The 13,134-nt window shown below is 48.4% G+C and overlaps 2 protein-coding genes across 2 annotated transcripts; both read left to right on the forward strand.

The window, feature by feature from the left end:
* The first annotated feature begins 2,072 nt into the window (after nucleotides 1-2,072).
* LOC122374698 (carbonic anhydrase 2-like) lies at nucleotides 2,073-3,757 on the forward strand. The gene is made up of 2 exons (XM_043353614.1): nucleotides 2,073-2,151; nucleotides 2,287-3,757. Exons 1-2 carry the CDS (start codon nucleotides 2,073-2,075, stop codon nucleotides 3,276-3,278), a joined length of 1,071 nt encoding a protein of 356 aa, XP_043209549.1. The 3' UTR covers nucleotides 3,279-3,757.
* Nucleotides 3,758-11,332: 7,575 nt separating this feature from the next.
* LOC122374699 (glutamate receptor 4-like) lies at nucleotides 11,333-12,667 on the forward strand. Its single transcript, XM_043353615.1, has one exon. The coding sequence runs from the start codon at nucleotides 11,333-11,335 to the stop codon at nucleotides 12,665-12,667; it is 1,335 nt and encodes a 444-aa protein (XP_043209550.1).
* Nucleotides 12,668-13,134: the final 467 nt, after the last annotated feature.

Below are 13,134 nucleotides of genomic sequence, written 5' to 3' on the forward strand. Positions count from 1 at the left end.
TAAAAAATTAAGACAATAAGGTCATCGCATGCCGCTTGGATCCTGTATTAAAGCGATTCCTTTCTTTGTGCCATCCACATTCTGCATATCCTAAGACACACGTAACAGCTATTCCAATGAGCCGTTAAATGCAGTGCTCACGATCCCCACAGCAGTGGACCATCACCTAGCGTGCCAGAAGCTCCCGTGCCGAGGTAATTGCAGGCAGCCTTGAGCGTCTGCCACCACGCCATCTCCCTCCCCGTCTGCCATGCAAATATGGATTGTGGCCTACGTGAACCGCGCTTTTAATTCCTCTGTGGTCAGGTAAAAGGGAAGGACAATAAAGAATATCTTGATTGTCGGAATTCAAAAGGAATTGATTCCTGGCAAACTCGGTAAACAGTTGTGAGCTGACGGCCACAAGAACGTGAAAGCCGCGGAAAGGTATTATTTGAAATTGTAGGTACAGCACGAAAATGTGAAACCGTATGCTTGCATTTTCATATTCCATCAAGCACGCAAAAGAGAAATAACTTCACATGGCTCATTATCTACACATGTAGAAGATTGCTTTAGACAACATTCCGTGCGAACAGAGAAAACCCTTAAGTTTGACCCTCAACGTGAACCAGTAGGTTTTTGCTACCCCGGCCCAGGGCGGGGGAGGGGGGTTATTGGGTACAGCCCCCCTGCCGTCCCGACCCCAATTGCGCTAAAGCATCGCAGAAGAACAAAAGAAAAAAAAAAACAATCCCGAGTAATATTACGAAATAGAGTAACTGGCAGAAAAAAAAAACTTTAGGTCTCAGTGAACTGGTGACCTCTAACATCAGGCAAAAAAAAAACACTACCGGGGCCCAGTTTTTGTTCATATTAGCCGTTTTCACGACGGGCTATCCGGCAAGTGCACCTAATTTGACCAAATCTGCACCTAATCTCTTTTACAGCAAATATCTTTATTTCATGAACTTATTTCAGTGTTTTAATCGATGATGCTCTCTGATAATATGACAAAGCATGCATATAAGCAATTAGTACAGCCCTAGCTGATAGCTACTAAGAGACACACTGAACCCAATTTGACCTAATCTGCACCAGATGTGCACCAAATGTGTACCAGATGGCCGTCGTGAAAACGGCTAATGTCGCCAAAAATATTCGCAGATATGCGATTTTTTAGCATAGCGGCCATCCCGTTCGTGATGCTCAGCCACTTCGAACGGAATACTTTTTGCTTGAGAAACGTCAAGATAAGTGTTTGTTTAAAATCAAGGCCCGGTCAACGTCGGTCAGGCCAAGAAGTTGGTCGAGAGAGCTTATGTAGCATATCATTGAACTCAGCAGCTGCCAGCTCACTAATTACCAAATAGGGTGACCAGCAGCGCACGCCCAAGCCGGTGAAACTTGAAATAATACGTCATCGCCCTTCCTTTTGGCCAATGACCGCTCGCGTGCTTGACTGGACAATAGGTATAGCGTCATTCTGCACCAAAAGTTGCGAAACTGCGTGGAGCGATAAGAAGTGCGTCACTGCTTTGCAAAGTTGATGTAGTAAAAAGATAGTGAGATTCTATCTGTGAGTTACATTTATGACAAATTATGTGGGTGACGGATGATTGTAAAAGTGCAAATGGACAAGCTACTCACACTTGTTCCTTTGATATCGCCCAAGCTTCACACCTTTGTATCATCGCACATCACAATCAGATAAACCCATTTGCACGTCTATGTAGTGTTCATATCTAGAGACGGTAGGCATCTACTCCTCTGAACGTCTAAGCATCTTCGCTTTAAGCTTTCCCTGTGTAGGTACTCGTACTTGACTTCACCTTTTTCATTAAGCCAAATATCTTATGGTGACATTTGACGTCTAGCAAATGATTAAAACTCACCTGAACCCTTATCGCAGCATTGAAAGGTCATCATGGTGATGTCCCAGCGCGCCGTTCTCATAAGTAAACACTCGCAGAGGCTGAAATTATCCTTAACCTCATCCTTATGCCTTTTGTTTTTCCTCGTAACGAGTAACGGCGCGCCCGATTAGTTTTGCAGTCGGCTGGAGAAGACCATATTTGGCCGGGGTTCCCGAGATGCTCGCCGGGCGGGCCACCACGTTCCCAGGCGGTGTGCTCCTGCTGCCCGCTGACGTCCTCCTGGCCAGCGCCGATGGTTCGCGCGGCGGCCGCTCGGCGGGCCGTTAGCAGGAGGAAAACGGCGCACTGCTGCGCTGGCTGTCCACTGGTGGCCGGTCGCCGCCGCGACATGACGCTCACGTGACGTCGCGTGACGGACGACCTGGCCCAGGTGACGGCCGGTGCATAAAGGGCCGCGCCGCCGTCCAGCCGGCAGTGCGGCAGCTGGCTCTGCGCGGTACGGTGCGCGGTGCTCGGGTCGTGTCCAGCGCGATCTTCGCGGCCGGCGAGATGGGACTCCCCTGGTGGCTTCTGCTGGTCTACCTGCGACACTCGGTCAAGGTGGGACCGAGCGCCTTCAACTACAATGAGACGACCCACTGGAAAGATCACTTCCCGATGTGCGGCGGACCGATGCAGTCGCCCGTTTCCCTGACGGCCACCCGCCTGGCGCTTAGCAGAACTCCCACTCTCAAGTTTGCCGATGGACTGGAGGACGGCGAGGTTGAATTTGTCAACACCGGTCGAGAGATCAAGCTGAAGCTGATGCCGAAGAACAGAAAGCTTCCGCTTCTCCATCTCATCTCGTACAGCAAGCCGACACTCGGAATTTACACGTTCGCTCAGATGCACTTCCACTGGGGTGCCACCCCGGAGGAGCACGGCTCTGAGCACTCCATTGGAGACAAGTACACCGACGCCGAAGCTCACTTTGTCTTCTTCAACACTCGCTACGGCTCGTTCAAAGACGCCGTGCGCCATTTCGACGGTCTGCTGGTGCTGGGCGTGATGCTGGAAGGCTCCGAGAACAAAAACCAGTTCTTCTTCCCGACTCTGGGCATGGAGAAGGGCGTGCAGCACCTGGCGGTGCCGGGAGGCAAGTTCCGTGAAAAGCTGGACCTCAGCCCTGTTCAGGACCTGCTGAAGAGGGCCGTGCGGAGGTTCTACAGCTACCACGGCAGCCTGACCACGCCTCCGTGCAACCCGGTGGTGTCCTGGATGGTGTCGGCCAACCCGATGGCCATCAGCGGCGACTTCCTGCGCGCGCTGCGCGGCCGGGTGTTCGAGGACGACGATGGAAACCAGCTGCTCGTCAACAACCGTCGGCCCGTGCAGCCGACGCACGGTCGTGTCATCACGCAGCACATCAGCATCGGCGTGTAGTCTCGGTCCTGGCGGGCTGAGAGCGGCGCAGAGACGAGGAGATCGCAGCCCCAGGCTGGGAGAGTGGCAGAGTCGGCCGGGGGGGGGGGGGGGGGGGGCCGAGCGCGCCCTGCGGAGTCCACCGGCACCGGTGCTGAGCTGCAGAGGGTTGGCTCGGCCGTACCGCCCGGCTCAAATCCAAGAGGCAAACCTATCGTGCTGGCATGGTTCGTTTGCAGTCGTGTTGTTTCCGATGTGTGGCGGAGTTTAAAGGAGGAGGAGGAGTGATGTATCGAGGGTATTTTTGTGGTGCGCATTGCATGTGTCTTCGCTAAGTCAAGTGATATTTAGTGTGACATATTTGTGTTCCAAGGACAATTTAGAGTGTGTTGTTTGATTGCCATGTTTCACTTGTGCGATAGTCATTATCATATCATCTTTTTGAGTGTTCATATCAGAGTTAACTATTGACGTGTTGCAAATACATATCAAAGTTTGCACTTCTATTATGTAATTCAGAAACGCCGTGCAATTGATGAAACCCTCAGCCGCCTGACACCCCGAGACCACCTATTGATGCACACGTTCCAGCAGCCTGCTCACTTGGAAGCAGAACAATCTGGGATTCAAGCTAATATGTTCAGGATTGTCCTTGGAACGTCAATGATGCAAGCATGTTACACTAATGGTCACTTGACATATGCTGCTGCTAACAAACGCGTCAAAATTGGTGGGGATTAATATAAAAAGCAATTTATTCAAAAATCTTAGTTTGACCTTCACCAAATAACAACATCAATAGAGTTTATGAAATCATATAAACATAGTTCCTTAAAGTTGCATCACAAAGTAAGTTTTATTACGTAAAAGCATGAAGCACTTTCCATTGCCTTTTAAATGTGGCGAGCACGAGCAACATGTGTTTTATTAATTATCTATTAATATTTTCTTTCCCATTTGATTGTGTGCCTAATGGTAATGAGGACGCAAAAAAGTTATATTGTCTGCACGCAATTACTATGACTATTTAAGGTAAATATGTCAAATAAGCTGTCAATTTTTACTACTGCGGCCTTTCATTTACACAAGCAAACATTTGAGGGGGACCCAATGCGAAAAAAATAATTATGCATGGTTACATGCATTAGGAATGTATGTGACCTTCCGAACACTTGCGGCAATATGGACAAGTAGAAACATAGCCGGTGCTTTCATCAAGAACATGGTGGGTCTGTGGATTCCATTAGTTTTTCTTATCGACTTCAGGTGAAAGCAGCGAAAAATAATTGTAGATACCTAGAACTACAAGCTGAAGATAGTATGCGTATTGCGTAATAGCTCGGCATATGTGTTTTTATCTTCACTGGTCTGGTGACATAAACTGATGGATGGAGAAGAGGATGGGGAGCCATGCCATCCCATAGGTCAACGATAAAGTCATATTTTAAGCCTGTCCGATGGTTTAAAGTGCACAAATAAATGCGGCGCGAAACAAGCAAAGGGAATGAATAGAAAGTCAGGTAGAATCGAGAATAAGATGACATTCAGCTGGCCAGTGTTCAGTTCAAGGTGCTTAGGTTTCACGTGCACTTTTTACTAAAAGCGCAAGAAGCATTAAGACACACTTAGAAATCTGACATGGTAGGTATGTGTTTTTGTCAATCGTTGCATTGAAAAAAAAAACAAGGGAGTTTTGGTTTAGTACAAATGATTGAACTCGTGGTTGCAGGTTTACGCATGGTCATGATTGAATATACGCAGGAATAGCTTTTGGCTCTTGATGCTAGTTGGTTATAATTTTGTTTCACTCAAGCTGATCTTCGTTTCTTAGCACTTGTGCGAAGAACATGCATTGACCAGTAGACTTTGCAACCATCTGATCTTACGTAAGAGTGCATTGATTTAGGGCCATGACACATGGTAATCGATTTTTCGAGTTATCATATTTTTCTGATTGAAAACTTGGGTTGGAAACAAAATCCATGTGGCCCCGAGTGTCGAGTGGGGAAGGACTGGCACAGCCGCGGCTCCGGTGACCGGTCCGAAGCCTATCGTATAGTTTCCTGTCCGACTGTTGCTAATTGCCTCGATGGGCTCAGATGCGCCCGGTAAATTGTAGGAACAATTAGAGAGCGTATCCGTTAGAGGTTAGGGGAAGGCGTATGAGTTTCCTAAGATTCAGTTAAAAATCAACAATTACCCTTACACCAATGCTAATCAGGATATCCCTTATCACCAAGTGAAGCCCAGCTTATATGATGACATCGTCAAATATCTAATCTGTGTAGTTAGCTGTTAGATTCCGTGGTGCTGATAAGTCGTGTGCTCATTAGCGCGTATAACGTTTCGGCATTCCCCATTGACTGTTGGTGCATACAAGACAATGCACTATAGATACATAATTGAAAGATTTTGGATATGAATATGCATTGCGCTTCCATGGACTGATTTACCACAATTTTCATGAACCACACCGTGCTGATTGTGATAACAAGTATCAATATGGTTAGAAATATCGAAGTGCAAGTTGGATATTCACTGATGCATACCTACGTTTAGCTGCCTAACTTTTAAATAAGACGAGTCTTAGACGTTGAAACCCGTCGTTATAAAATGTAGGCTAACTAGTGTTTCTAGTTTCATCACCGGAAGCAATACATAATTCAATTAAAGGAGAAACACACATATTTCACCAACACACTATTACGCTTACCTCATTGCATTTCCAGTAATAATAATGACAACCTGTATTGATGATGCAGTTGAATTCAGTATTCACGCTGCTAGCTACAATCATTTGTTATAGGTCTCTGAATCGATTTGATCATCACTTCATTTTCAGCCGAGATTTAACTCGTACGACGATCTGTGTGGTTCTCCTAAGGAGCTGTTCATGGTCTGGATGTGTAGTTGGGCAGTTGGCGATGGGAAAAGCTACCGTGGGAAAACACAAATCAATTGTCACGGGATCATTTGTAATCACCATTCCCGCATGTATTGTGTGTTTGTGCTGGGAGTCAGGACAGTAGACAATTCTTTTGTTTGCTAGCCGAATTTTCATTCTAAAGACACGCTATGGCTAGTTCTAACAACATCCACTTATGAACAAGGCAAATTCAGGTGGGCAATGACAAGGACGATGCTGGATTTCCAGATCGATGCTCATTATACAGTTGACCGTCAGCATGACCTCTTTGATGCTCATTGCAATTACTGAACTTAAGGAATTGATGAAAAGAAGGGAAAATCTAGCTAGATAACTAAATTCCAGTCGATGAGGATGTAGGACGAGAAACTAACGATGGATTTGAGCGAAGCTGACATGGCTGGTTTCTGAGACACAATTATGTTAGCGTACTGAATGATCAGTGTATTAGCGGTGATTAATGCTAGTTCAATTGCATTTACATCCGGGGAATATTGGAAATAGCGATGGGTAACCCTTCTGCACTGCATAGCTACTTTTCCGGATGTAGGAAGTAGGAACATCTGGATGCTTAGACACCTGACGGGGAAGAGACTCACGACGGGGATGGTCTGCGATTGGTTGGATCTGCAGCAGCTAGTTGAAGTCAGTTGAGTCGGACATGGTGCGTCCGTCTTTGATGGACACGCTAAATTTTGGCAGCCAAATTCTCCCTTACCATGCATTGCACGATTGAGCCCTAGGGAGCTCCTTATAACTATTTGAGCTATCCTCACCGATTATCTGGTAATCGAGTAGCGGGGTTGACCGGCGAACACACAGTGGTGATCAATAACGAGGCTGAATAAGTCCTGATGATGTATATCTGAATTTCATTTGCATGAAAAGATGACTGACTATATGATGTTGCCCTAAAGCAGTTTACGAAGTTAGCATGAAATTGACTAAATTATGTAAACATATACATTATTACAACCTCACTCATGCAGTCCAGCATGCCTCACTCGCACCATACATTTGCGGCCTTGAGTTCAGCTCGGACCTATTTGAGGAAGGCTCACACTAGGGTAGGATAACTCGGTCGGTCTCTGTATAGATGATAGATAGGAATAGTTGAAAACGTTAAAAATGAACTTTTACACGACGGTTTGACGCCGAAACGCAGCCAAAATAGTCGATTGTAACAGTACAGCCCTTTCGATAGCAGCCCATAATGCCACCTTGCTCAGCCATTCACTTCCTTGTCGCACTATTGTTGAATAGATTTGCGTTGATTTTTGCCGAAATCGCAAAAGTATGGCCTAACCAGAACGGCTGGGCAGAGACGTCATCACTGTCGGATCAGTGAAAAGCACGCAGACAAAGGACTCCTTCAAGGAAACTGCGGCCATTTTCCTGTCTATATGTGCTTACTTTTTAGGTTCTTCCCGCCTGCCGATCGAATGTTTGGCTTTGCGAGGTTCATTTGCAGTGCTCTGGTCTGGACGCATATTGTGAAGAGAATATATGAGTTTCGGTTTCCATGACTGTTGATTGTGCTCCACTACCTGTCCTGAATGTGTTAGGATTCGTCTGGTAGTGGACAAGAGTTGTGTTGAGTCGGCTACGCCGCCGCCGCCGGGAACAGTGGCCGCTGCTGGATCGCCTGCATGTAGTTGCTAAAGTCATGACACCATGTCATTGGAAGAGATTTTAACCCGCGCCCCGTAGGGCTACCGGCGGACCCTACCACCCGTAGGGGGGGGGGGCGTTTCGCCCCCCCCCCTAAGATCTCGGAAAGTTACCGGCCGATTTTCAAAATTCAAACGGCGTTTGATAGCCCTACCCGGGAACTACCTTGTGGCCAAATTTCATTGACCTAGGTCAAACCGATGACGTCACACGTCAGGTCAAAGGTCAGATTTTCACCGTTCACAGGTTTCACCGTTCGGATGTGGCCTGTCGCTGGTTCGGCAGGGACGGCACCCATTTGAGCAGGGAAGGATATACAAAGGTAGAGAGGAAGCTGAAGGATGTGTTGATGTAAGCGTGAACAGGTGAATATGTCTTGTGGGAGATGTGTCGTATGGATTTGGGATTTCCCGAGGTAACCGTTCGACGCACTCGATCTCCGAGGCGCTCGATTAAGCGGTTACCTCGAGAAACACATGTTGGCTGTGGACATGACCGTTTTGTTTTGTAGTAGGCTAAGAAATTTGCCAACTTTGTATTAGAAGATGAGGCTTTGGTGTCGAATAGTAGATTTTCGTCGCGATATTTATGTAGGGGGGAGGTGTGTGGTGTCGGTGAATGTTCACCACCCCATATTTGGCATGAGCGCGCCACTGGCGGCCTACAGCCCGCTGGGCGCGCCTGCAGCCCGCTGGGCGCGCCTCTGCCGCGCGGCGCCGCGACCCAGGGCGGGTCGGCGCCGGCCGGAGGAGGCAGTCTGGTGAGGGGCGCGACACGGGTCGGATCTGTTGCTGCAGTGTGAATGCAGTGGGTCGGATTCTGTTACTGTTACTCCAAATACGGCAGTGTGAATACAAGCCTAAAGAAGACACGGTCTCTGACCTAACACAGGCAATTCAAGAAATGTGCTGTGAAATCGAGTAAATTGGTAATTTATTGAAAACCATCGATGGTATATTGTTCGTCAAACACATTCTTTGCTATCTGAGGTCACTGATACCAGGTCAGGTCACAGCGAGGTCAGGTCACCGGGGGTCACAATATGAATGTGTCGTGTGATACATGTTTTATGGTCCATTTTACATGACAAATGCGATTATGTGGGTTAGGCAGCCTTTGGGGCCAGCCTAGGTCACGTTTTGGTGAAGGTCAGGTCAAGGTCAGGTCAAATTAGGTCAAATTTCGAAGTTGATATTTTTGCATAAAATGGGTATCCATTCGATGCAGCTCGTCACGGGGAGTCTAATGGTGGTCTTTGTTTTGCTCTACGAGTTCTAGAATTGCCAAAATTGAGTTTGAAAATTTGACGTCATCATTTTTGAACAGTTTTTTCGCTATAACTTGGCCAAAAAACAAGATATCGATCTGAAATTTGGTATGTAGATAGAAGACGGTAAGTACTATCACAAATATTCCGTTTTTTTTCGAAACTCAAAAACTTTTTGGATTTTTTGGCTAATATATCCAAAAAAATGCTTTTTTGATTTTTGGGGATCAAAACTCAAAAATTTCAAAAATCCGAGATAGCAGTTTTGTAGCCCTGTCAATTCTACACCTTTTATGTCTTGATTATTTTTCTGTATCTTCAAAGCTGTAGGCCTGACAGGTCTTCTCGCGAAGGTCTTTTTTCGGTCGAAAATGACAGAACATGACGTCACTCTGACGTCATTTGTGGCCAACCTATCTCAGCCTCTGGAAAAAAATTTTTGGTCACAATGTGTAAAATTGATGCCCGGAGGGGTCCTGAAAGTTTGGTGGCGATATCTCCAGCCGTTTAGGAGATATCGACCGAAAAGGACAGGGGGGGCCGTTTCGGCCCCCCTACGGGGCGCAGGTTAACTAAGTAAGAAATACATTAGCTGCACCCTTTTCACGATTGTCTGCAAATCGCCAGCAGCTCACGAGGGTGTGAGGATGGAGCATCCAGGTCTTTAAATCTGTCATCACCGTATCAAATATAAGCGAGAGAAGTTTTCATTACCCAGGTTTTGGACCAAGGCACTGCAACATTTAGCACGCTTAAACATCCTTATATAACTGGGTTGAGTCAATCATCATACAAAAGTAATCAACATTCCCAATCGCCATTCGACTCTTGCTTTCAACTCCCCTCAATGTGCTTTTATTTTCTGGAACGTAATTTTTGCGTCATACGCGATGCGCACAGCCTGGAGAATGTGACAGATGAACGCGGCCTTAGTTGAAGATGTCTCTCTAGGTGAACGCTAAAAGTCGGTAGTCCGTTTTGGACGGCGCTAGCTGGTGCGTCGCAGGCGCGAAGAACATCAAGCAGGAAGGAAAAAGGACCATGGGAGCTAAACTATCGACCGTTTACTGCCGACGGCGGGCATCAATTGCTCGAGCCTTGGCTTGCTTTATTAAACTTTTCCTTTGACAGCGTGTGGCTTTCCGCATGGCGATCATGGCTAGGACAGAAGGCAGAGCTGGTGTAATTATGCAGAGAGCTGCAAGACGCTTGGCCAATTTCTTTCCAAGAAGGTCTAGAAAATAAAGCTATGAGTTGATTGAGAAAAAACATTTGACTCCGCTATGATCGAGCAAATACTTGCCACGTTAAACGACAAAATGTGGACCATTCTGCCTAAGCAAGTATCTCTTCCCTTGGAGTGCGGCACGCAGTGGAAGTGTATTATGTTTAACTCTAAATATCGTCTAATCATGATCAGTAAAATGCTATACGATACAGAAAACGGTGAAAAATTATTATGGCAAATATTGCCTCGACATACCAAACTAATACAATAGATACAATACCTGTGCTACAAAATTATTATTAGCTATTTTATATATAACATTAGGGTCACATACCTGAAATATGCTTGCCTCTTGCTGCTCAATTACCAATACACGTGGGTACAGGCCAATGCAACGTCTGAATGGCAGTCAATTGAAACAGAATTTATCGCATCCTCTGAACGCCAGTGCGTGTATGAATAATTAAGCCATTCGGCAGTTTATTGACGTGCTTTCGAAACCTGACAGCTGCGTGATAAATTGAGCCCGCAGACGTGCCTCCAATATACTGTCCAAATGACAATGCATCGGAACGTGTGAGAACGTCATTCATTGGCGATCGATTGGTCGGTCCACCATTCAGGAGACTGGGCTGGATAAACAAACGGTGATGTGAAGTGTCTCCGCAGGCACTCGACCCAATACCAGCTTGGAACGAGGACGGCGGAAAGCAGAAGAGTAAGGTAGGAGCCGTTCGCGGCAGTTGGTGACAACCATAGATATAAGGTGACAACAGGTCAGTGCTGATCGGCGTCTGCTATCAGTCCACAGTTGGTCGTTGTCCAGAGCAGCCCACTCCACTTCAGTTCGCCACCCTGGTCCACGACAGTACAGCGTTGGTAGTCGTTCACGGAAGGACAGCCCAGGGCAGTACAGCGCTGGCCACCATTCGCGGCAGTCCACTCCATTGCCAGTCGGTGATCTAACATCTCGCCACAGCAGCATGGATCGAATGGAAGTTGTTGGACCAGCAGCTCAGAACCTGTCCGAGCTCAAGGGATCCTGCGGAGAGGGTCTGACGCGCGAGCTGCGAGTGACGGCCATCCACGACCCTCCGTACTTCATCATCACTGAGCGGGAGGACGGCTCGCTGCTCTACGACGGCTACCTGTTCCAGCTGTGGCAGGTCGTGGCCAGCCAGCTGTGCCTGCGGTACCGCATGGTGCCCCTACTGACGGGAGGTTACGGCAGTCTCGCCAAGAACGGCACATGGGTGGGCATGGTGGGAGAGCTAGCCTACGGGCGGGCCGACGTGGCGCTCACCTGGGTGCTGTTCCGCGAGGACCGGGCCACAGTGGTGGACTACGTGGAAGCCGTGCCGGTGCAGCAGAACCAGTACACGTTCTACGTGCCTCAGAGCTCCGGAGAGGTGCCACCACTCACGCTGGACATGTATAACGCCCTCTGGCAGCCGCTACACCTACACGTCTGGTGGACGCTGGTCGCCTTTCTGTTCCTCATCGCAGCGGTGCTGCGTCTCTCCTGCCGCGTCGGCAGTACCACCAGCGAGACAAACCCTCAGATGACCGAGATGGGCTGGAGCGCCTGTCTGCTCGCCAGCCTCATGACATTCGTCTCGCAGGGGTGGGCCTATACACCCGGCTCGCCGGCCGCCCGCACCGTGGCTCTCTCCAGCTGGATGCTGGGTCTGCTCATCTACAGCACGTACACGGCCAACCTGATCTCCCACCTGACTGTCACCACGGCCGAGCGTTCCATCACCAGTCTGGAGCAGTTTTCCAAGCAGCGCGGCTGGGTACTGGCAGCGGAGCCAGGGCTCGGGGTCCTGAACGACTGGAAAACCAGCAGCAGCGTCTACGAACGGGAGCTGTTTGAGCGGACTGTCACAGGGGAGGGCTACGTCAAGCTAGACGTCTCCAAGGAGGTGGTCCACCGCACCATCCAGCCCAAAGTTCTCACCTACATCGACATCACCAAGCTGTTCTACGCTCTGGGTACCGAGGCCTGTACTCTAGTACCCCTGCTGGACAACCTGCCTCCCAAGGCGCGTAACTTCATGCTAGTAGCCAAGGGCCTTGACCGAGAGAGGCAGGCCATCACCAGCGCCATGATGCGGATGAAGGAAGCGGGTGTCATGCAGCGTGTGAAGCGCCAGTGGATATCGTCGGGTGACCTGTGCACACCGTCCACGGAGACGCGCTCGATGACCTTCGGTGACCTGCTGGCCGTGCTGTCGATCGTACCGGCCGCGGTGACCTGCAGTGTCGCTGTGCTCGTGTTTGAGTGGGTGCGTTACGCGCTGGACGGTCGTCGGTGATGACGCGGTCTCTCTCTCTCTCTCTCTCTCTCTCTCTCTCTCTCTCTCTCTCTCTCTCCTCTCTCTCTCTCTCTCTCTCCTCTCTCTCTCTCTCTCTCTCTCTCATTTTGCTGCTTGTGTTCATATGTGTGTGTGTGGGAGGGAGAGGGGAGATGATATTTTGTGCGCATCGTGTCGGGTGGGTGTTTGTCTTTTCAAAGGTACGATTCACAGAAAGTTGTGTGCAAAGTTGCCATATCGGACAACACAACACATCATATTGCAACTGCTCACTTCAGCTACTCTGTGATCAGTACGAAGAGCATGGCTTGAGCATAGCATAGCTTGTCAACAACTGCAAAAAATGCGTCATCAGCCGGTCCTGTTGGGACAAATTGCAGCATGTCACTGTAACACAGACTCACAGTTCAAACTAACATGCACAATAAACAGGCACTTGTGTTTTTAGTGCACTTGTGCACTTGTGT

Source organism: Amphibalanus amphitrite, unplaced genomic scaffold, assembly GCF_019059575.1.
Source record: "Amphibalanus amphitrite isolate SeventyFive unplaced genomic scaffold, NRLGWU_Aamphi_draft 001696F_arrow, whole genome shotgun sequence".
In the NCBI taxonomy this organism is placed as follows: Eukaryota; Metazoa; Arthropoda; class Thecostraca; order Balanomorpha; family Balanidae; genus Amphibalanus; species Amphibalanus amphitrite.